This window comes from Vulpes lagopus, chromosome 14 (assembly GCF_018345385.1).
Source record: "Vulpes lagopus strain Blue_001 chromosome 14, ASM1834538v1, whole genome shotgun sequence".
Lineage (NCBI taxonomy): Eukaryota > Metazoa > Chordata > Mammalia > Carnivora > Canidae > Vulpes > Vulpes lagopus.
Window position 1 is genome coordinate 31,770,924 of NC_054837.1, and position 24,895 is coordinate 31,795,818.

General features: G+C 48.4%; 1 protein-coding gene and 1 long non-coding RNA gene across 2 annotated transcripts in view; one reads left to right on the forward strand and one right to left on the reverse strand.

Moving 5' to 3' along the window:
- Nucleotides 1–6,659: 6,659 nt before the first annotated feature.
- LOC121475259 lies at nucleotides 6,660–10,596 on the reverse strand. The gene is made up of 2 exons (XR_005983690.1): nucleotides 10,293–10,596; nucleotides 6,660–7,027 (listed from the first exon to the last, which is right to left on the reverse strand). It is a non-coding gene; the product is annotated as an uncharacterized LOC121475259 (long non-coding RNA).
- A 126-nt stretch (nucleotides 10,597–10,722) lies between these two features.
- Nucleotides 10,723–24,895, forward strand: part of AACS (acetoacetyl-CoA synthetase) — a 57,464-nt gene continuing 43,291 nt past the window's right edge. The window contains exons 1-3 of the mRNA XM_041728391.1: nucleotides 10,723–10,977; nucleotides 18,265–18,368; nucleotides 19,906–20,026. Coding sequence (XP_041584325.1) covers nucleotides 10,848–10,977; nucleotides 18,265–18,368; nucleotides 19,906–20,026 — 355 coding nt within the window. The 5' untranslated portion in view covers nucleotides 10,723–10,847. The remainder of the gene's footprint in view (nucleotides 10,978–18,264; nucleotides 18,369–19,905; nucleotides 20,027–24,895) is intronic.

Here is a 24,895-nt window from a genome sequence, read left to right on the forward strand (position 1 = left end):
CTGAGTCAAAGACAGACACCCAACCACTGAGTCACCCAGGCATCCCAAATAAATAAAATCTTAAAAAAAAGATTAAACGGTAAACAAATTAATAATAAGGATGATTTAGACTTGTACTGCGAAGAAAGCAAAATGAAATAATGTGCCGGGTTCCTGGAGAGGGTGGGCAGATTGCTTAAATAGTGACTGGCTAGGGAGGGCTTGTTTGAGGTGGTGGCATTAGAACTAGTGACAGATGTCTCTCCCAGGTGATCCCAGCAGAAGTAGTCCAATGCTTCAGAAATCAATTTGCCAAAAGCCAATTTGCCAAATAATCAATTCAGTGGATTTGCAGAATTGGCCAGATTTCCTAATTTACCAGAAAATGATGTTTCGTGGCATGATAGTCTTGAATGAGATTCAAAGGATAATAACTTATTTTTTTTTAAGATTTATTTATTCATGAGAGGCAGAGAGAGAGAGAGAGAGAGAGAGAGACAGAAAGGGAGGCAGAGACACAGGCAGAGGGAGAAGCAGGCTCCATGCCGGGAGCCTGACACGGAACTCGATCCCGGGACCCTGGGATCCTGCCCTGAGCCAAAGGCAGATGCTCAACCTCTGAGCCCCCGAGTCGTCCCTAAGAATAATAATTTAATCTGATTTTTTTTTGTCTTGAATATTGAATAGAAAATGTGCTTCAAGAATATATTCTTAGTCTATTCAGGAACATCCTGCTGGAGGACCTTGAGTGTTAATTTAGTGTTCTCATCTCATTGTGCTGCCTCTGGCTCATGAGCTCAGGTGTGTGGGGGTTGGGGGTACACCATGGTTGCCTTGTTCATTCATTGCAGCTCCTCACCTATACTAGGTCGAAAACAATTGGTGAATGATTGAGATCCCTGTCCAGCAGCTGCCAATGGAAATCTTCCTCTCTGGTCTTAAGGACAGGGAAGGGTTAAAGTGGGAGGCTCTGAGCATGGGCCAATATTTAGAAGTACTTGTATAAACCATGAGCCTTCATTGATTGATTCTGCAGACCTTTCCAGAGCATCCCCTGGGTGCCAGGCTCATAGATTCTAAGGGCAAGCCAGATCATGCACAGGTAAGCAAAGGTAGAATTTTTATACTGAACCCTACCCCCGATGTAGGGCTCAAACTCACGACCCCAAGATCAAGACTATATGCTGTGCTGACTGAGCCAGCCAGGCTCTCCTGCCAAAGATATTAAGTTTTAACTCTGCAAAAAATAATAGAGTAGTTCTTCTTATAAAAAAATGGGGACATGGCAGACAGGACTACAGCTTCTCGTCCTCCCTCCCCAGAGATAACCACTGTTTGCAGTTTAATGAATATTTGTATTAGTTTCCTTGAGGCTGCCATAACAAATGGCTACAAACTTGGTAGCCGACAACAACAGAAATTTATTCTTTTCCAGCTCTAGAAGGTGTGGACAGGGTTGTCCTCCCTCTGAAGTCTCTAGAGGAGATTCCTTCCTTGGTGTGTCCAGCTTCTGGTGGCTGTTGGCTTCTGGTGGCCACTCCTTGGCTTTTGGCTGCATCCCTCCAACCTCTTGCCTCCATTATCACAAGACCTCTTCACTTGTGTCTCTTATAAGGACACTTGTCATTAGATTTAGGGACTGTGTGAGTATAATCTAGAATGATTTTATCTCAAGATACTTGCCTTGGGCAGCCCTGGTGGCTCAGCAGTTTAGTGCCACCTTTGGCCCAAGGTGTGATCCTGGAGACCTGGGATCAAGTCCCACATCAGGCTCCCTGCATGGAGCCTGCTTCTCCCTCTGCCTCTCTCTCTGTGTGTGTCTCTCATGAATAAATAAATAAATAAAATCTTAAAAAAATATTAAAAATAAAAGATCCTTGTCTTAATTATATCTGCAAAGATGCTTTTTCCAAATAAGGTCATATTCACCAGTTCCAGGTGGACATATCTTTCCACCACTCAATCCCTTATGTTTCCTACACATATATGAGTGTGTGGGGAATATATATTATATGTACCAAAGAAGAAATACATATTTTTTATTTTATTTTTTTTAATATTTTATTTATTTAATCATGAGAGACCAGAGAGAGAGAGGGGCAGAGACACAGGCAGAGGGAGAAGCAGGCTCCATGCAGGGAGCCTGACGTGGGACTTGATCCTGGCTCTCCAGGATCACACCCTGGGATGAAGGCGGTGCTAAACCACTGCGCCACTGGGGCTGCCCTACAAATGGTATTTTACATGTATTTTTCTATAGCTGTAGATGTCATTCTGCTATCGTTCTACTATCTAACTTGCTTTTCCTCCTGAACAATCTCTTTGAGAACTATGCTGTTTGTAGGTCGCTTTCACTGTTTTTATCTGATGCACACAGTATTGCAAGGTCTGGAATGTATTGCATTTCATTAGCCATTCTCCTATTGACAGACTTGAAATTTGTTTACAAATTTTCAGTCTAGGCTTAGTGAAATAACACATTCATTGATGTCATTAGGGTTTTAATTATTTAATTTTCTTTCTTTTTTAAAAATATTTTATTTATTTATTCATGAGAGAGACAGAGAGAGAGGCAGAGACATAGGCAGAGGGAGAAGCAGACTCCCTGAGCAGTCTCCCTGAGCTGGATGTGGGTCTAGATCCCAGGACCCTAGGATCATGACCTGAGTCGAAGGCAGATGCTCAACCACTCAGGTGCCCTTTTTTTTTTTTTTTTTTCATAGGTTACATGCCCAGTGTGGAGCTTGACATGGGGGCTTAAACTCATGATCCTAAGATCAAGACCTAAACTGAGATGAAGAATCAGACACTCAACCAACTGAACTACCCAGGAGCCCCTTATTTATTTACTTTTAATTGTGAAAAGTATGAAGTGTACAAAAAAGACTGGATACAGTATGTGTGTACAGTTTAAAGAATAATAAATTTGGGGTACCTGGGTAGCTCAGTGGTTGAGTGTCTGCCTTCGGCTCAGGTCCTGATCCCAGGGTCCTGGGGTTGAGTCCCACATCAGATTCCCTGCAGGGAGCCTGCTTCTCCCTCTGCCTGTGTCTCTGCCAGTCTCTCTGTGTTCCTCATGAAAAAAAAAAAAAAAAGAATAAATGTGTATGTTGTTCCTATTATCCCGTTTAATAGGGTATTTTGGAAGTCTTTCCAGTAACTTGGAAGTCCTTCCTTAAATTCATTCCTTTCTCTTAGAAGAACCCTGTGTCCTGAATGTTGATAAGCATTTCTCGGCCTTCTTTATGTTTCTCTAACAGGTATGTATTCCTAAACCACATATTTTTGGGTTTTGCCTACTTAACCCCTTTCTATAAAAGTCCGTACACCTCTGATGCTTGCTTTTTTGCTTAACATTATGTTTTTGAGGTTCATCGTGCTGGCACATCTGTAGAGCATCCACTTTGGCTGCCTCACAGGATCACTATCCCACCACCTCCGTGTCCCTCTTCTTGGTTTGTGACCACATCTACCCCTCTGCTTTCTCCTGTGGTGGGAGAGGAGGTGGGGTGGTTGAACTTTGGGACATCACTTTAGGCACATCTGGCCCTTGGTTGCTGGCATCCACTGGATTTCCACAGCCCTGTGGGTAGACAGGGAGGGTTGAGGCAACCACACCACGGAAGCCAGAAAAAGAAATCCTCCAATAGCCCTTTTGCCTGATGAACCCATGAATTTGGCTGAGTCTCTGTTTGGACTCACTCTTCACCATTCTCCTGGATCAGCCTGAGAAAGCCTCCTGTGTCAACAGCCACAGGAAATGGACATATGTCAGCTTCTTGTCCCTTTTGGTCTTTTCTCCATCAAGTCATATGCATTACTACTTTGGTTATGACTTGGGGAAAATTAGTTCTATGCTAGAAGTTGTTCTGATCTTGTGTGGACCCCAAGCATTGCTATCTACTATCTAACCCCACACCATATTCTCTTGGTCTCCAAATATCTCTATGTGTAGATAGATATTTAAAGATATATCTCTTTCTAAGCTTATATTGGTATACAGGTACATAGCTCTCTCTCCCTCTCTCTCTCTCCTTCTCAATATCTCCCACCTTTCCACCCTAGTCAAGCCACCATGATACCCCATGTGAACCTTAGCAATACTTCCCTCTCCAAACTCAGCCTCACTACTCTATTACCACACAGCAGCTAGAATAGTGCTTTCAAAATATGACACATCACTCCCCTACTCAAAACTTTCCAAATGGGGGCACATGAGTGGCTCATTGGTTGAGTGTCTGCCTTTGGCTCAGGTCATGATCCCGGGGTCCTGGGATTGAATTCTGCATCGGGCTTCCTGTGGGGAGCCTGCTTCTCCCCTCTATCTACGTCTCTGCCTCTCTCTCTGTGTGTCTCTCATCAATCAATCAATAAAATCTTAAAAAAAAGAACACCCACACACAAAACTTTCCAAATGGCTTCTAATCACACTTTAAATAAATAAAATCCACAGTCCTTACCCTGTGGTCTCCCAAGGTCCTGGATAGCCACTTCCATTTGACTGGGTCTTTGCTTTTACTATGTCCTCTCTCTGAAAGGTTCCTCCTCCTAAGGCTTAGCACTGGGTGGGATGCTTTCCCCGCCCCCCCTTTTTAGGTAGAGAATCTTCAGACTGTGATAGAGGGGCATACTAGTTTGGGGATTGAACACACCTTGGTTCTTACTGATGCCTGCCTATCTTGGGATCAGGTGTTCTAGGGTATGTCATGTGGGTGATGGATGTACTAAAGTGAACACAAGCCCCTTCAGGGGAGAGCGCAAGTGGAATGACCTTTGGTGATTGTCTCGGTTAGCATGCTTTTGGCAGCAAGTTATGGCAATCTGACTCCCTGCGGCTTAATCCATGATGACAGTTACTATTTATTCAGCCTGAAGCCCCTGGGCTAGTCACAGGATTGCTCTGCAGCTCAGCAAGAGGATCCAGCTTTTCGACCTCTGCTCTGCCACCCTCTGCTCAGGGGCTTTCTTGTGCCATGCTTCTGCGGATCGCTACTTGCCCAGGGCAGCTTCCTGCAAAACGTCCTCCCAGGGGAAAATGGGTGCAAGTCCCCCCCACCCCCATTCGCGCCCTTTCGAGCTCATTGGCCGAGATTTATTTTTTTTTGCCCACCCACAAGCCAATCCGGCAAAGGAGAAGAAGGAGGGCTGTGATTGGCTTAAACTAGAGAGGACGTCGACCCCTGGGGACCAATTTCCAAGGGCCATGTGATGCTCAGCGGCTTTTACACAATTAATTGACAGATAATCCACCCCATTCTACAGTCCTTCAGACTGCCGGAGACAGCATCTATGTTCTCAATCCTCCTTGACCCACTTAACAGACACAGGGGCTTACTATGAGCTCATCTCGATTCCTACTTTCTTGCCCTCGGGTATTAACAGGATCTCTGCTCCAAGACCTCCTCTGATGAGTAGATGCCATTCTTTCAGCGCTCTCTGGCTGAGACGCGTCTCCTAAGGGTGAAGTTCGGCTTGGGTTGGAATGTACTGATTTTGGAATAACCAGAGAAGTGAAATTTACAGACACCGATTCACTTTCTACTTTTCAATATTTTCTCAATTCTTCAAAATGTCTCGATACATTGAAGAACATCCACGGACACATTTTATTTTATTTTTAAAAGATTTATTTATTCATGAGAGACATAGAGAGAGAGAGCAAGGCAGAGACACAGGCAGAGGGAGAAGCAGGCTCCATGCAGGGAGCCCGATGTGGGACTCGATCTGGGGACTCCAGGATCACGCCCTGGGCCGAAGGCAGATGCTAAGCCGCTGAGCCACCTGGGCTGCCCCACGGATACATTTTATTTTATTTATTTTATTTTATTTTATTTTTATTTTTAAAATTTTTTCCACGGATACATTTTAAAGGCCATTTCTTTCAGATTTGGTCTCTCTTAATGGATCCGACAGATGAATGTGTATGGTATTCAATTATGTCAGGTGTATTCATTCCAACGAGAGCGAATCATCATTTTATTTTGTTTTAAAACTCTCAGTTTATTTTTTTATTTTTAAAAAAGATTTTATTTATTTGGGAGAGAGAGAGAGAGAAGGAGCTCAGGGAGGAGCAGAGGGAGGAGCAGAGGGAGAGGGGCAAGCGGACTCCCTGCTGAGCAAGGAGCCAGATGGGGTAAGGGGGAGGGGTGTCCATTTTGGGACTCTGGGTCATGACCTGAGCCAAGGGTAGATGCTTACTGACTGAGCCACCCAGGCACCCCTAAAACCCTAAGTTATAAAAAGGATGTCCATTTAAGGCTATGATCAAACTTTCCAATGTCAGCTTAAGTCAAGATCCAATCCCTTGAGTTGGCCTGATCCTTCCAGGAGAGCCTCCAGAGTTGGATTTGGTGGTGTTCCTAGTAGGTGGGTAGCTGTCAGTGGTCCATGTTATTTCCTAGCTGTCTCTCCAAGAATAGATTTTTTGCATTCTTTTCCAGTTGCATCTTAGCATGATGGTATTTGTTTCTATGTGTACAAAGAAATATCATTCTTTGGGGGGATCCCTGGGTGGCTCAGTGGTTTAGCACCTGCCTTTGGCCCAGGGCATGATCCTGGAGTCCCTGGATCGCGTCCCACGTTGGGCTCCCTGCATGGAGCCTGCTTCTCCCTCTGCCTGTGTCTCTGCCTCTCTCTCTGTGTCTCTCATGAATAAATAAATAAAATCTTTTTTTTTAAAAAAAAAAAGGAATATCATGCTTTGGGAAGAGAGGAGAAAAATGAGATTCATATTGCTAAAAGCACTTGGACTTTCAGATAGCCCTGACGTGTACTCCAACTATGGGTGCCACTCCTTTTCCGGACCATCAGTTTGGGCCTTTTTGGAAAGCTCTTCACTACTTCCAAATACTCTTGCTTTTCTCTTGAAGCTGCTTTCAACATATTCCAGAGGACCCAATATGTTTTCACAATTTCCTGTCTCTGAAGAAGTGTAGGTGCATCTGGTCTGGCCAGGAAAATTTTTCTTTCTTTCTTTCTTTCTTTCTTTCTTTCTTTCTTTCTTTCTTTCTTTCTTTCTTTCTTTCTTTCTTCCCTTTCTTTCATTTTCCTTTTTAAAAAAATATTTTATTTATTTGTGAGAGAGAGACAATGCAAGAGAGCAAGCATGAGTAGGGGAAGGGGCAAAGGGAGAAGGAAACAGACTCCCCGCTCAGCAGGGAGCCCAATGCAGGGCTTGATCCCAGGACCAAGACCTGAGCAGAAGGCAGATGCTTGACTGAGTCACCCAGGTGCCCCTGACCTGGTAAATTTCTGTGTTCTTTTAAAAATCTTTGAAGTACCTAGAATAGGATGGAGTTTAGAATTTTGGGAGTGTGGTGTATAAAGAGTACCAAACTAGGGGCAGCTGGGTGGCTCAGTCAGTTTAGCTTCCAAGTCTTGATTTCAGCTCAGATCATGGTCTCAGGGTCATAAGATTGAGCCCTGCTGGGCATGGAGCCTGGTTAAGATTCTCCCTCTTCCTCTGTATTTTCTCTCTCATCAAAAATAAGCAACAGGTACAAGGAGAAGAGGGTAAGTGCAGAGATGCAAGAAAGGTTGCACATAGACAATAAATAGTTTAAGGTTCTTGGTCAAGAAGGGCCCTCCCAGCAATGTTCCCATTTTAAATGGGAGGAACTTTCTTGAATCTCCTCCTCTTCTCCCTGTCTAATCTTGTTAAGAAGGATATGAGACAGCAAGGTGAGGCCTAAAAAGGTATTTCCAAGGGTTTGTGTGTGTCTGGATGTGTCAAAGGGATGATGACAAAGTACCCAGTTATTTTGGCTATATAAACTTGCCTCTCCCTTGGGTCCTCTACAGATGCTTTGCCTGATTGGGTGGGCCAGGATTAAAGGATTAAGAATGAATCAAGTGGCTGTCAGTTTGTAAACCTAGCCCTCTGCCCTTCGTGAGAATTGGCCAGTCCCCTAGTCAAACTGCAATTTGCATACTCTATGAAGGCCAGGTCTATGCCTTACATAGCAGAACCTCCTTGCCTAGTTAAGGACGGGCACCCAATAGGCATTTTTGAATGAATGACTGTTTCTTTTTTTATGACTTTATTAATTTATTCATGAAAGACACACACACACACACAGAGGCAGAGACATAGGCAGAGGGAGAAGCAGGCTCCCTAGCCTGATGCAGGACTTGATCCCAGGACCCTGAGATTATGACTTGAGCCAAAAGCAGATGCTGAACCACTGAGCCACCCAGGTGCCCCTGAATGGCTGTTTCTTTCTTTCTTTTCTTTTTTTTTTTTTTTTAGATTTTATTTATTTATGAGAGACACAGCACAAGAGAGAGAGGCAGAGACACAGGGAGAAGCAGGCTCCATGCAGGGAGCCAGACATGGGACTCAATCCTGGGTCTCCAGGATCACAACCTGGGCTGAAGGTGGTGCAAACTGCCGAGCCACCTGGGCTGCCCTGAATGATAGTTGAGCTCCTATTATGGATCAGGCTCTGGGAATCCTGGAGAACCTATTGAAACAAGGATTTTGCTCCTGTGGAATTTGCATTACGGTGTCAGAGGAAATAAACATTAATCCCTCAAAGATGACTCTCCTTCCCAGTCAAGACGAACTCATGCCTTGGCAAAGGTGATAACTCAAACAAAGAGCCAGAGCTGGCTCTAGAACTTTGAGGTGGGAGGGGGGCAGCTTTTCTGGAAATCATGTTTACATAGCAAAATCCTGTTTTAAATGAGAACCTATGTTTATTTGTGGTTATTGAGAGATGGAAGCTGTTTGTGATTTTAGTGGTGAGGTTGCTTCATAAAACTCCCAACACTGAAAAAAAATGTGCCTGGGAGAAGCTTATTGGGTTGCTGTCAAAACAAGTTACAAGGAATGTGCGAAGGTCCTTAGCACAGAGCCAACCCATGTACAGTAGGAGTGAAATAAATAAACCTTCAACATAAACCCAAGTCCCATTTTTCTCTGCCACCTGGTCCAGCCACCATCATCTATTTCAACATTATTCTAACTGGTCTCCCTGCTGATACACCTGCTCCCTGAAGCCTATTCTCAGCTGAGCAAGCAGAGGGATTCCTATTACAGTCAGAACATGTCCCTCTCTTGCTCAAAACCTTCAGTGGTCTCATCTTGCCCATGGTAAAAGCTGGTCCTCATGGTCTTCAGGAGCCACTTGGGCTGCCTGTGACGTTTCCCTTCATTGATTTTATCCTCCTCCTCTTAAAAAAAAATATTTATTTGAGAGAGAGAGAGAGAGAGAGAGAGAGAGAATACGTGCAGGAGCAAGAGGGAGAAGCAGGCTCCCTGCTGGGCTGGGAGCCCAAGCTGGGGCTCCATCCCAGGACCCTGGGATCATGACTTGAGCTGAAGGCAGATGCTTCAGCACCTGGAGCTGCCCAGGTGCCCCCATTGACTTTATCTTCTACCTCAGGTCTTTCAAGTCAAAGAAAAAATGCTGGACACTACTATTTCTCAAACTACACCCAACACTCCTCAGGACTTTAGCACCTGCTGTCATCTCCGCCTGGAAACTTTCTCCCCAGATACGGAAGAGCTCATGACACCTGTCACCTGCTTCAAGTCAATGGTAGATGTCACCTTTTCTTTTCTCTCTCTCCCTTCCTTCCTTCCTTCCTTCCTTCCTCCTTCTTCTTCCTTCCTCCTTCTTCCTTCCTTCCTTTTTCTTTCTTTCTTTCTTTCTTTCTTTCTTTCTTTCTTTCTTTCTTTCTTTCCTCTCTCTCTCTCTTTCTCTCTCTCTCTCTCTCTCCTCTCTTCTCTTTTCTCTCTTTCTCTCTCTCTCTCTCTCTTTCTCTCTTTCTCTCTTTTTCTTTCTTTTCTTCCCAGGGCATGATACTGGAGTCCCTGGATCGAGTCCCACATCAGGCTCCCTGCATGGAGCCTGCTTCTTCCTCTGCCTATGTCTTTACCTCTCTCTCTGTGTCTTTCATGAATAAATAAATAAAATCTTAAAAAAATTTTTGAGAGAGAAAGAACGAGCGGCGGGGAGGGCAGAGAGAGAAGCAAGCGGACTCCCCACTGAGCAGGGAGCCCGACTCGGGGCTCAATCCCAGCACCTCGGGATCATAACTTGAGCCGAAGGCAGATGCCCAACCGACTGAGCCACCCAGGTGCCCCTGACGTCACCTTTTCAATGGAACCTTCCCTGACAGCTCTATTTAAATAGAAACACTCGTCCTTCTTTCTTTTCTATCCTTCCCTGATTTCTTTCCATGGAACTGAACACTTTCTATTCTACATGAATAACAGGATTCGTATTATCTACACGACACTCATTGTACACTATATATTTTCACTATTTGCATTGTACTATGACCTACATGTGTCCTCCGCCCCTTACCTCCTGTTGACACAGGGCAGGAACTTTGCTTCGTTCACTGCTGCACCTGCGGAGCCCCGAACGGTGCCTGGTACCCAGCGGCGCTAGGGTATCTGCAGGGAGAACAGATCAATAGCGAATGAATGAGCCCGGGCACCAGCCCGCGGCCTCCCGCCCCCGGCTGCCCGCGCTGCTCTAATCCCTCCGCGCGGCAGGTGAGCGGGGAGCCCGCGCGCAGTGCGCCTGCGCAGCCCCACCCCCCGCACGCGCGCGTGGGTCGAGGGCCCTAAGGCCGCGGGCACTCCTTTGCGAGCTCGGCGCCCGCGGAGGGTTACACGCGGGGGGCGTGGCCTCGGAGGGGGCGTGGCCTCGTCCGGGGGCGGGGCCGGGGGCGGGGCCGCGCTGGGATCCCGCAGGCGGCGGCCGCGCCGCGCTCAGTAGCGCTGCCCGCCGCCCGCCCGCCGCCCGCCCGCCGCCCGGGAGCGCGCCCGCCCCGGGACCCCGCCGTCCCTCCGCGCCGCCGCCCCCGGCCTGGCCCCCGCCGGGCCCCCGTCACCGCGCAGCCCCGCCGCAGCCATGTCCAAGCAGCCGCGGGCCAGCCGGGAGGAGATCCTGGAGAGCCAGGTGATGTGGGAGCCCGACGGCAAGAGCACGCACATGCACCGCTTCCGGGCGGCCGCGGCTGCTGCCTGCGGCCTGGCGCTGGGTGAGTGCGCCCCCCCCCCCCCCGCCGGCGCCCCCGGGTCTCCCCCCCTGCAGCGCCCTGCAGCGCCCGGGAGGGGCGCCCCTTCCCCGGGGTGGGGCACCTCCTGACCGTGCGTTTTGCCCCCTTGTCTGCAGGGCGTCAGCTCTCGTGCTTGCAGGGTGCATGACCCCTCCCCGCTGCAGCATCTGTGCCCCAGGAGGGGTCCCCCACTCGCCCTCTTAGCATCTTGGTCCCTGGGAGGCCCCCCCACCGCCTTGGAACCTCTGGGGACTGAGGTCCCTCGCTAGGCTTCCTACTTGTGAGATGAGGTGTCCCCTGGCGCCTTGCGCCTTGGGCCTGGCTTGGGGGAAGGGGGGGCTTCCCCCCAGACATGGAGTCTTTCTAACTTGTGGCTCTTCCCCTATGTTTGTGGGGGTCACTTGCCAGCCAGTAACACCTTGTGTTGTCCCCTTCCCCTCCTAGGCCCCCCCCGCACTTGACATTACTAAAGGGCTCGCATGGAATCCAGCACCCACAGGAGAAAGACACTCTTTTCTGAAAGAAAATACAGCCTTTGGGATTGAGGCAGGACTCGTTTTCCTCCTGTTTACTTTGCCCTCCCAGCCCCCAGCAGAACCGAGGCACGGCCCCTCCCTGCAGCCACCACCCTGGCTCTCAGAAACTGCCTGGCCTGGCTGCCTGTGGGCCGGCCCACCGGGGCCCGTTTTCTGGGTGAGAAGCACCTGCACGTGTCTCCTGCCAGCTCTAGCTGGCTCGTCCGACTTCCTGCAGGACCTTCCCCACCTTCAGGGGTTTCAGCTCCTCTCTGGCCACTTCCCTTCCCTCGTGGCCCTCAGCTGGCTTCTGGGACTTCTGTGGTTCTGTGGTGGCATCGCTGTTCTCAGCCGCCCTGACATGGGGCCATCTGTCCTGTGTAGGGGAGTCCTCGGTGACACTACCTTGCTGCTTACATCCCCCGCTTTCCTGGGGCCCTCGTTCCCTCTACTCTGAACACTGGCTGGTTTCCCTGCTTCCTGCTTTTCCTTCCTCTTCTCTTCGGGACACCCTGCTTGCTTCACTGGAGCACAGGTCTGACTTTGTCACTCCTTAGCTCAGAGGCTCACAATGGTCCCTTGTTGACCGTGGAATTGCATGGTGCCACCTGGCAGCTTCCAAGCCTTCCACTGTATGATGGGTGTCATAGCTTCCAGTGAGCCTCTTCCCTTGGTGAACCCAGCTCCCTCCCTCCTGTTCACTACACAGAAAGCATCTTGGAGACAGATGTGGCTTATCACTCTGGGCCTTTCAGGTATTAGCTGGTAAATTAACGTGTGTAGGACTGGGGGAGAACAGACCTGATTCCCAGAAAGAGCCAGGAGTAAGATACTCATCTGTGTCACCTCACCTCGATTCCATCTTTCTTTCTTCTGCTAGCAGAGGTATAGTGTTCTCCTGTGTTTTTTTTTTTTTTAATTTTTTTTTTTTAATTTATTTATGATAGTCACAGAGAGAGAGAGAGAGGCAGAGACACAGGCAGAGGGAGAAGCAGGCTCCATGCACCGGGAGCCTGATGTGGGATTCGATCCTGGGTCTCCAGGATCGCGCCCTGGGCCAAAGGCAGGCGCCAAACCGCTGCGCCACCCAGGGATCCCTGTTCTCCTGTGTTTAACTAGCCTTGGTGCTTTAGGAAATGATTGCACATGACTTGTGAGGTGGGCGAGATGCATCTGACCTGACTACCTGGATTTTGAACTGGCTCCACCACTTCCTAGCCGTGTGACCTAGCTGTGAGACCAAGTCTTACTTTCCCCGTCTGTAAAATGGGCATGGTGAGAGAGGAGCCGTGTCAGTGGGTGGTGTGAGGGAGGCAGGAGGCCCTCACACCCAGCGGTCACCTGCACCTGGCCTGTGGGTTGCTGCATAAACCCGACCACACACTGGCAGCTCCTAGTTGGCCTGCTCAGGGCTGGTAGCTGGGGGAATGAGCCCAGACTGGACTTGAAGACTTGGCTCAAGCGGCTCACAAACTGGGAGACTGCATAGGAAAAGCTAGATTTCTGACTTCTTTTGAAAACCCAAAGGCCTGTGATGCTAGATCTGTGTCCCCACATGGTGGCAATGAGCTGGGCTGAGTTGGGTTCTCCTCTTGGTTGGAGGATGATTTAGAGCTTGGTGTTTGTCTTTTCTCCTCTTCCACTCCTGGTGGTTGAACCAGTCTGCTGCTTCTCTCTCTTCCAGAAGCCCAGCCCTGGAGGTTTTGGGCTTTAAGGTCTAACTCAGATGCTGCCTTGTCTTGATCATTGTCTTTGAATGTTTTCTCCTTTCTCCTGTTCTCCAAATGCATGTAATTTGGACTTTCATTCTGCCTCGCTTTTTCATGAATTTTTAAGTATTCAAATTGCTTAAGGACTGCACCCTTGAACTTGTATCCTCTGCACACCTCTTCCCCCCTGGGGCGTGCGTGTAGTTGGCATGCAGTATTGAGCAATGTTGTACCCCCACGTACAGAGAGAGCAAGGTACACATCTTCCCGGGGCGCTTCAGTTGTGCTCCAGCTTCAAGGATGGGTGGATGTAGGGGTGGGGGCGCATTCTCCAGCTTGGTCTGTCACCCTAGACCAAGGTTGGCATGAGGTTTCTCCCCCAGCCTTGGCAGGGTTACCTATTCTCTTTTCCACTACGAGGGCCACAGGTTGGTTTGTTCTTCTCACTGCTTCTAGCAGAGCTCACCTGAGGACTCCCAAAAACCTACATAGACCTGGGGGCCCTCCGGATGCAGACCTCCTATGGAGCAGCCCTCTATGGCAGCCTAGCATATGTGCATGAGAGGCCTCTTTCACAAAGACCCCAGGGGTCATGCTGCATGTACCAGCCCTCTGTAATTAGGGGAGTGACACCTGCTTTAAAGGACATGTTCTTTTGGTGGACTGTGCCACGTGTCTTTCTGTATGCCACGAGCTACAGATCATTTCAGCGTTCAAGCAGCTGGGATAGCGTTTGCCCACAAATAGAAGGCTGGGTCCCTGTTCTCAAATAGCTCAAGCGTAGCTGGGGGAGAAAGCTCGTGCAGGACAGCAGCACTGCAGTGAATCAGTGACCAGCCTGGGCCCAGGGGCAGCCAGCTGTGGTCTCCCAAGCACTTTACTGTGGACTCAGTCTGTCACTGCAGTGGAAAGAGGCCGCTGGGTCTTGAGCTGAGGTTGGGAGGTGTAGACTGGTCTGAATTCTCGTGGGTGGAGAGGAAGAAGGGGGTGAATTGCAAATTCAGATGCCTGTGGGGGGCCAGCAGGTGAGGTGGATAATGGTACCAGTTAGCTTTTATTATTAAAAAAAAATTTCTTTTAAAGATTTTATTTATTTGACACAGAAGGTAGAGAGAGCACAATGGGGAGTTGGAGGGAGAGGGAGAAGCAGATGCCCTGCTGAGCAGGGAGCTTGACATGGGACTTGATCCCAGGATCATGACCCAAGCCAAAGGCAGAAGCTTCACTGACTGAGCCCCCCAGGTGCCCCACCAGTCAGCCTTCTTGGGTGCTTTACATGCATCCACTGATACTGTCCTCAGTAAGCTGGCCAGGTACATGCTGCTTTGACCCCATTCCCCAGCTGGGAAAACAGAAGCTTAGTCTGGGTGGGGATGTTGCAGCTGTGAGTGGCAGACCTGTAGTCTGTTTCCAGAATCATTAGTCTCTCCTGCATTATGTTGCCTTTCGAATGTGGGGGAAGGCTCAGGGGAGGCTGGTAGGCAGCTATCACCCAGCTCGATAGCCGCTTGTCACTATGTGGTGTGACAGTGCCTTAGCCATCCAGGAGAGCAAGGCCACGGCTGAGGTGTCCCTGACCTGGCCTGGCCTCAGAAGTAGCCCTTGGTCATTTCCATAACATCCTGCTGGTGACACTGAGGAGCCCTGCTGAGTGTGGCGAGGGGGGCAGCACACAGATGGAAGTGTGGGAGGCCAGAAGCATAGGCGTCTAACCCCAGGAGAAGGCGGGAACACTGAATTTCACAGTACGTTGGCAGCTAGATCAGGTTCTTCGTGAGCACAGTGCAGATTGAACCACACGTGCCCATGGTGGGTCAACTGGGCTTCAGGAGTGCAGGCTGTGAGTAGGGGCCGGGAGGGGGTGAGTGGGGGCTGGGAGGGGCCCCTGATGGTCTCGGAGTCATTCTTGATGACGGGGCTGGGCGGGGCTGGGTCTTGGAGGGTGGAGGAGTTTCTGCGCCAGGTCCATCCTTTTCTCTGTGGTCCTCCTAGTGTTAGGGGGCTGTCGGGACTGCTCAGTTCCCAGATTGGCAGGCAGGTGGCATCTTCCTCCCTGTGGACCTTGTTGGTGACTCACTGTTGATGGGCTCTTGCAGTCTTCAGTGGGCGCGTGGGTGGCAAGCCTTTGGTCCATCTCCGTGTAAGCTGGGAGGGGAGAGAGTTTTTTGTCTTGGAACTCTGCTTTTTGTGAGGATCAAGATGACCAAAAACAAAGACCAGGAAAGAATGGAGCTGTGGGTCTGTCTGGGGGCAGGGCAGCTTCCCCAGTGGGGGCTGGGCAGGGGCTCTCTCTCCCAGGGCTGCCCTGGGTCTGCATTTGCCCCACCTTCTGGACCAGAAGCTGGAGCGCCCCTGCTCATGAACGCTTTCAAGTACCTGCCCAGCCCTGTCCCAAGGTCGCAGCCCATCCCATCACGTCAGCTAGCCTGGCTAGCCCGGTATGTGTCGTGCCTCTGCGAGATGACCTTCACTGATGTTAGTGGCTAACGTGCCAGGTGCTTTCTCTCTGCCAAGCCCCGTTTTTAGTGCTTTGTGTGTTTTGATTCTTTCAGTTCTTGACAGTGACCCTGTGACAAGTTCTATTATCTTCCTTTCATGGAGGAGAGACTGAGGCCCAGGGATGATTGATTACTCATCTGAGCTCACATAGCAGGTTCTGAACCCAGATTGTTGCACTCTGGACCCTGTGTCTTTAAGGACACGCTCTACTACTCCCCGGGGTCACCGTTGTTATTCCCCTTTTGCAGACAACAATCCTGAGACTCAGGGGGCGGAGCAGCTTGCCCATCACCATTGGTTGTAAGTGTCTAGCTCAGCCCTGGAGCACAGGGTTACCTCTCCTCTGTCATGGGAGCATCCATATCCTTCTCCAGTCAATCTCCAGGTGACACATAGGGAAACTGAGTCCCAGAGAGGCAGACTGGCCTACCTGAGGTCTCTGAGCATGGTCTCTAGAGTCAGGGTTGGCCCTGGTGTTCCAGATGCCTGGTCCCTGGTGTTTTTCCCTGCATGATTGAGCAGGTAGGTGGGGCTGGAGGGCAGTTCTCCAGGGGCTTGGAGGAGGTACAGGCATCATTGCCAGGATTCGCCCTGAAGCCCTGCTCCTCCATCACTGTGTGACACGTGTGCCACCTCTCCGTGTTTCATCCCCAGTTTATCCTTCTCCATCCCTGTGGCAGCCCCTTCATCTGGACTCTTGGCTTCCTCCCAGTGTCCTGATCCTGCCCTTGCTGCCAGGGCCAGTCCCCTCCTTCTGCAGCAAGTGTCTGCTGTCAGAGCTGTCTCCCTCTACGTCCTCCCTCCCTGTCCACCAGGACTGGGGACAGGATGGGCCATTGAGTCTTCAGCTGACTGATGGGAGGGAGAGACTTCAGCCTCACCTAAGTGTTGGGCCCTTTTTTTTTCTCTTCCTGACACCCTGCTGGTCATCTTCCTGCAGTTACCTGGTCCCTGCAGCACCAGCATATGAATGGAGAGCCTCTCACAGTATGTGGAGATTAGAAAGGCCCAATGAGGGGCGGGGACCATCCCAGGTCTCAGGATTGGAAGCTGGTGTGGAGAGGGGCCTTCCCTTTGTGTAAGAGGGAGTGAGAGGAGTGTATTAACTTGCCCATAAAATCTGGAAAGACACACAAAACTCTTTAACTGGTTACTTCTGGACAAGGAAAGTTAAATGATTGTAGGGCACGAGGGAGAGGAACTTTTTCCTGTATGATGTATATTTTGTTATTTTGAATCATGCAAATGTATTGCTTATTCAAAAATCAAAATAAATCACCATTCCTTCCTTTCCCCTAACACTGTTACTGGCACAAGAGGTCATCAGTGAGCTTCTAGTTTTGCACTTCTGGGTTTTGAAGTCTGTTGGATGTGGCTTTCCTAAGTTTGTATGATGTAGTAATAGCAAGCTTCATGTAGTTCTCTGATTCTGTCCAATTCTGTGTAAGGCCCTGTTCTAGCATCTTATGTGTGTGTTTATGCTCATTTAAATCCTCCCAAAGCTCTGTCAAGGGGGGGTGCTATTAACTATGTCCATTTTACAGATGGAGAAACAGAGACACTGTGCTCAAGTAACTTCCACAAGGTCACACAGCTAATAAATGGCCAAGCCAGGATTTGGCTCCAGGGCCCATGTTCTTAGGCATGTTGATTAGGATATGAAATCACTGCTTCTTTGCTTCATTTGTTTTAGGGACTAGCAGTGGTAGATTTGCTCCCATTGGTAAGAATTAGGATACTCCACCTCCCTCCGACCATTTCTTTTTTTTTTTTTTTGAAAGATTTTATTTATTCATTAGAGATAGAGAAAAATGAGCAGGGGCTGGGGGTTAGGCAGAGGGAGAGGGAGAAGCAGGCTCCCCACTGAGCAGGAAGCTTGACAACATGCGGCTACAACATGGGATCCATGTGGGCTCCATCCCAGGACCCCAGGATCATGACCTGAGCTGAAGGCAGGTGCTTAAGGGCTGAGACACCTAGGCCCCGCCCCCAGATATTTCTTATCAGATGCCTTTGAACCACTCAGACATACCTGTAATTTGTTAGGTGTGTCCCATCTTATTATTGAACTGCCAAGGGCAGCCTGGGTGGCTCAGCAGTTTAGCGCCACCTTCAGCCCAGGGTGTGATCCTGGAGACCCTGGATCGAGTCCCAGGTCGGGCTCCCTACTGGGAGCCTGCTTCTCCCTCTGCCTGTGTCTCTGCCTCTCTCTCTCTCTGTCTCTCATGAATAAATAAATAAAAATCTTAAAGAGAGAGAACTGCCAAGACTTTCTTTTTTTAAAAAATTTTTTTAATAAGATCTTATTTATTTGAGAGAGAGAGAGACAGATAATCAAGAGAGCATGAGGGAGAGGGAGAAGCACGCTCCTGCTGAGCAGGGAGCCCAACATGGGGCTTGATCCCAGGACCCTAAGATCATGACCTGAGCCAAAGGCAGACACTTAACCAACAGCCACTCTGGCATCCACCTGTCTTAAAAATGTTTTTCGAGATAAGACTTTCTAAGATTTGTTTGAGCTATGTGCCATTATATTTTATTTTTAGAAAATTATGATGACTTATACCACTGGTCAGTTGAATCATATTCAGACTTCTGGGCAGAGTTCTGGAAATTCAGTGGACTTGTCTTCTCACGCATGTATGATGAGGTAAGTAGGGATTTTGCTTATGTGTTATCTTTTTATGGTTTTGTTCCAAAATAAAGTGTTCATTTTTGGGAACACTGAATCATATTTTCTTTTGAAGCCTCACATCAGTGGGGAAAAGTCATTGTTCTAGGGAGTTGGCAGAAAATTGTGTTGAGGTCACAGAATCCATGGAGACTATGCAACCTCTGGACTCTGATGTGTGGACCCCAGGCCCTGACCTGGGACCTTGAGCGATCCTACGTAGCAGGGCATCATCATATTATTTTTATTTTATCTAAAAAAAAAAAAAATTAATTGTGGTAAAATACACATAACACGATTTATCATCGTAACCATCTTAAAGTGTCCAGTTCAGTGGTGTTATTAAATACATTCACATGGCTGTTGTTTTTTATTTTTATTTTTTTAAAGGTATTATTTATTTACTCATGAGAGACACAGAGAGAGAGGCAGAGACATAGGCAGAGGTCTCGCTGCGGGGAGCTCAATGAGGGATTTGATCTCAGGACCTGGGATCATGACTTGAGCCTAAGGCAGCCACTCAACTGCTGAGCCACCCAGGCGTCCCTGCTGTGGTTTTTTAAACTATCAATAGTTTTATTATTATTTTAAAGATTTATTTATTTATTCATGAGAGATACAGAGAGAGGCAGAGACACAGGCAGAGGGAGAAGCAGGATCCTCACAGAGAGCCTGATGTGGGACTCAAACCCGGGACTCTGGGATCATGCCTTGGGCCAAAGCTGAGCCATGCAGGCGTCTCAGTTTTATTATTTTTTAAAATCCGAGTTCAGGGAACATTTCTACTCCTTATGTTGTCAATCAGTGACCATCTGGGGAAAGCAGGTCCTGTTACTTAAAGTATAAGTTAATTGTGTTTTGGTTTGACTGTGGGGCAAACTGTTCTGAAAGGCTTGTCTGTAGGTACTTGGGGAGGGAGTCCCGGGGCCCGGCTCTGGGGAGTTGCAGTGAGAGGGGCAGGTGGATGCCGTAGCTCCATATCCTGGATTTTGGGGTATCTGGTCAGATCCTGGGGCACATCTGCCTTATTTATTGTCCCCTGCACCTCTCATAGAGTAGGTGCTTCATAAAGATCTGTTGAAAGAGTTCATTAGTGGGGATGGTGTATTTTCCCTTGGCATTAATTTCCCTTTTTTTTTTTTTTTTAAACTACGTTGAGGAATAATGAACCATGAAACCGTATATATTTAAAGCATCTAATGTGATGATTTGATATATGGATGCACTATGGAATTAACACACCCATCACCTTACTTTCTGTGTGGCGGGGACGCTCAGATCTCCTCCCAGAGGCTTTGGCATGTGAGACCCTGTCTGATGAGGGATGATGAGCTCCAGGGCCCTAATCTTTCAGTTCTAAGCCTTTAGGCCAGTTTGGTGGTCAGTCTCTGAAATGATTTAATGACGCTTTGGGCCAGTGAGTTAGCAGGCTTCCCGGGAAGTGGAGTCACTTTTATTTACTCCTGGTGTAGATCTCACCTGTGTGTGTGTCTTGCTTTGCTGTCATTCTCCATAGGTTGTGGACACGACAAAAGGGATTGCAGACATCCCCGAGTGGTTCAAAGGCAGTCGTCTAAACTATGCGGAAAACCTCCTGCAGCACAAAGAGAATGACAGAGTTGCCCTGTACGCTGCGAGTGAGTCCTCCTGGCTCCCTGGGTTTCCCTCTCTGTTTTCCAGGTGCCCCTCATGTGAAGGGCCAGATGGCTGGAGAGGCTCTGACATAGTCAGATTGCCATGTGTGTTTTCAAACAACATCTTGGCGCCTCCTTTTTTTTTTTTTTCCTTCCTTCTTTATTTGTGGAAAAAGCATGTGTCATTAAACATCCCATCTTAACCATTTTTAAGCATACAGTTCAGTAGTGTTTGAGGCCTTCCCATTGCTGTGCACTGGCTCTCCAGAACATTCACCTCCTGTGACACTGACACTGTATCCACAAACCACTGGTTTCCCCTCCCTGCCCCAGCTCCAGGTGACCACCTCCCTACTTTCTGCTCCTGTGATCTGATTACTGTGCACACTTCCTAAGTGAGCCATAGTGTTTGTCCTTTTGTCACTGGCCTGTTTCAGCATGGTGTCCATGTAGTCGTGTGTGACAGCATTTCCTTCTTTTTTGAGGCTGCGTAGTATCCCCTTGTTTGGATATCCCACATCTTGCTTGTCTGTTGATCCGTCACAGGGCATGTGGGCCACTTTCACCTCTTGGCTGTTGTGAATCAGGCTATGATGAACGTGGGTGTGCACATAGCTCCTTGACACCTGGCTTTGCATCCTTTTGGATATTTACCCAGAGTTGGATCATATGATGATTCTATGTTTAATTTTCTGAGGAACTTCCTCCATACTGTTTTCTGTAATGATTGCTCTTGGCACCTTTCCAATGTCATTAAAACCTGTTGACTTTTTCTTAGTGCTGGAGAGGGGAGAGAACAGTGGTGTGATCCTGTTTTATGAGAGAAATTGAGACACCTGATATTAAGTAACCAGCTCAGAGTCACCTGGACAGTTAGTGAGGGAACTACAGCTAGAATATCTGCCCACTATTGTGGAGAATCTTTTGCCACTGAGGCAAGCCGGGCATCAGGAGTGAGCTACGTAAGACGGGTTGGGAGTGCTCATGTTATCTTTTCTCCCAGGAAAAAAAAAAAAGAAAAAAAAAAAAGAATATCTACCCACTGACTTTTCCTTTTAAGATAAAGTTTATTTATTTTTATTTATTCATGATAGAGAGAGAGAGAGAGAGAGAGGCAGAGACACAGGAGGAGGGAGAAGCAGGCTGCACACCAGGAGCCTGACATGGGACTCGATCCCGGGACTCCAGGATCGCGCCCTGAGCCAAAGGCAGGCGCTAAACCGCTCAGCCATCCAGGGATCCTTAAGATAAAGTTTAAAGCATATTCTAGTTTATGTACTAAGCGTGTTCTGGAACAGTTGGCATAAAGTATTTGAAATAAATGAGGACTTTCTTAGTAAGAAGACCCTGTGGTTTCTCAATTTTTGTGGTAAGCTTAAAGTTTTTGTGTTTTAAAGATTTTATTTATTTATTCATGAGAGTCAGAGAGGGAGAGAGAGGCATAGACACAGGCAGAGGGTGAAGCAGGCTCCATGCAGGGAGCCCGACATGGGACTCGATCCTGGGACTCCAGGATCACGCCCTGGGTCGAAGGCAGGCGCTAAACCGCTGAGCCACCCAGGGATCCCAAGCTTAAAGTTTTGTAAAAAAGAACATTGGATTTGTGTCGTGTTGGTAGGGTTGGAGGTATTTCACAGTGGATTTTCCAGGTGTCTGTGTTTTTCTCTTTTGAGTTATAAAGGTTTACTAACTCATTAAATTAATTAGTTAAATTAAAATAAAATATTTTATTTATTTATTTATTTATTTGAGAGAGACAGGGCATGAGTGGAGAGAGACCCCCACTGAGTAAGGAGCCTGATGTGGGGCTTGACCCCAGTACCCTGAGATCATGACCTGAGCCAAAGGTAGACGCTTAATGGACTGAGCCACCCAGGTGCCCTCAACTTACTCATTTTAGACATAGCATGTGCCACTATGTTGAGAGGAAATAGTGCCTCAGTAGAGGAGACCGAACTTCATTGGACCTTTGCTGTTCATGACTCACAGCTTCCAGTTTTGGGACAATGACAGGATCTAATGCTGCTGAGCTGTCCACGTGAGTGGGACGGTCTGCCCCATCCTTGGCTCTTGCTGCCTGCTCTCAGTTCTTGCAGATGCCAGGGTCCTTGCTTCTAGCAGCCCTGGTCTATGCCACAAGTTACTATTTGTCGTCAGAGGTGATGTCAGAACTCAACTGATTATGCTTGTCTGAGTGGGACCTGGAATAGGGGTAGCTGAGGATTAGTGGCTGTGTGACCTTGGGCGAACCCCTTAACCTCTCTGGGTTTGTTTTTGCCTCTGTCAGTTGGAGAGGAGGAGAGTATCTACTTCAGGAATATTGTAGAGCTTAGATGAGCGACCATGTATACGCGTGTGTGTGACAGTCCTCGCCACAGAGGAAACGTGTGGTAGCTTTGAAATCCCTGCGTGGCTTTGAAATCCTGGCTGTCCGCTTCCTCCTGTGGCCTCCTAGAGCACATCTTCCGGGGATGGGGCCCAGGCCCGTGTGTATTTTGAAAGCCCATGGGTGGTTAAGAACCACAGAGTTTCGTCTTTTTGTGGTCTTTGGGCTGTTGGGTATTGTTCTGCTCCCTTCCTCGGTTCTTAGCTGGGATGCAGTTTGGGCTGAGTGCAGAAGCAGCCTTGGGGTGATATTACACCTGAGTCTCTCCCTTGCTCTTTTTTTTTTTTTTTTTTTAATTAACTTTTATTGGTGTTCAATTTACCAACATACAGAAAAACACCCAGTGCTCATCCCGTCAAGTGTCCACCTCAGTGCCCGTCACCCATTCCCCTCCAACACCCATCCTCCTCCCCTTCCACCACCCCTAGTTCGTTTCCCCGAGTTAGGAGTCTTTATGTTCTGTCTCCCTTCCTGATATTTCCCAACATTTCTTTTCCCTTCCTTTATATTCCCTTTCACTATTATTCATATTCCCCAAATGAATGAGAACATACACTGTTTGTCCTTCTCCGATTGACTTACTTCACTCAGCATAATACCCTCCAGTTCCATCCACGTTGAAGCAAATGGTGGGTATTTGTCGTTTCTAATTGCTGAGTAATATTCCATTGTATACATAAACCACATCTTCTTTATCCATCATCTTTCGATGGACACTGAGGCTTCTTCCACAGTTTGGCTATTGTGGCCATTGCTGATAGAAACATCGGGGTGCAGGTGTCCCGACGTTTCATTGCATTTGGATCTTTGTCTCCCTTGCTCTTTAAGGAGGTATTTGCAGGGCCACCCATCCAGTCTCACTTGTTCTCGGATCTGTCTTAAACGTCTCCTCAGCGCAAGGTGCTGGGGATGTGGTGTTGAACAGGACAGATGAGGTCCCCGTGCTCGTGGGGCTGATATTCTAGTGATATTTTTATTTACTGATTATTCAGTAAATAAAAAACATACAGAAGGTCCCCGATTTAGGATGGTTCTACTTACGACTGTTCAACTTGATGGTGATGTGAAGGTGATACACATTTAGTGGGAAGCATTCTTGGAATTTTGAATTTGTCTTGTCCCAGACTCGCGATCTGTGGTCCCTTTCTCTCCTATGATGCTGGGCAGTGAACGTAGTGCCCTGTCAGTCGTGCGATCACCAGGGTCACTGACTGCCACCTGCACCCACACAGCCATTCTGTTTGTCACTGTCCATGCGGTCCTCAGTAAATGACACGGGAGTCAACACTTATAAAATAGGCTTCGTGGTAGATGATTTTGCCGAACAGGAGCTCACGTCGGTGATCTGAGCATGAATTAGGTGGGCCAGGCTAAGCTGTGGTGTCCCATAGGTCAGGTGTGGTAAATGCAGGCATGCTTTGAGAGAAAACCAGTAGGCTAAGCCTTAGCTTTGTAAAATGAATGAAGGACATTTGCCTGGGGTTCCTTAAACTCTTCAGGTTATAATAGGAGTTGGTTTACACCAGGGTTTCTTTTCTTTCTTTCTTTCTTTTTTTTTTTTTTTTAGAGATTTTTATTTATTTATTTATTTGAGAGAGAGAGTGTGAGAGAGAATGGGCTGGGGGGGAGGCAGAGAGGGAGAGGCAGACTCCCTGCTGAGCAGGGAGCCCGATGTGGGACTTGATCCCAGGACCCTGCAATCAAGACCTGAGCCAAAGGCAGGTGCTTAACTGACTGAGCCACCCAGGTGCCCCTCACCACCAGGGTTTTGGTGGTGAGCGGTGTGGGCATGCCGACTACATGACCCTGGTCACAGCAGAATGGGGCAGGGAACTGGCTAGAGGTGCTTGGTGGCCGCGGCCCCTGGGAGGAAGAGAGTGGTGGAGGCTGGGAGAGCAGTCATCCTTCAAGTGGGACTTCATCCACAAGAATCATCCACACCTTTACATCGCATAGGCCAGTGGTTCTTAGCATATTCACAGGGTTATTGACAACCCCTCTGTCTTGTTCCTGTTGACTCTGTTATCCCAAAAGGAAACTCCTCCACAGCCCCTGGCACCCATCAGTCTCTTCCGTCTCCACGGATTTGCCTGTTCAGGACATTTCTAGATATGGAATCACACACCGTGTGGCCTTTTGTGTGTAGCTTCCCACTTGGCCTTGTGCTTTCAAGCTCCATCCACACTGTGGCAGCTGGCAATGCGTCCCAGTGATGCTTCCTTCCTCCTCATGTCCCATGAAGATGTTTTATTGTATGGATCCAGCATGTTCCGTCTGCCCGCTAGAGACCCTTCATGGCCTGTCCCGTCCCAGGCACTAGGCTCCCTTGGTGAACCCCGCTTGGTGCATTTTATGACCTGAGGAGTGGGAATGCCAGGCCTCTCCTTTATCTTTCTTCCTGCTCCCTCAGAGGTATCCACGCTTTCACCTCAGGCCTCGCCTGAGGTCCTGGTTTCTCCCTCTGGAAAGTGGGAAAGGTCAGATGT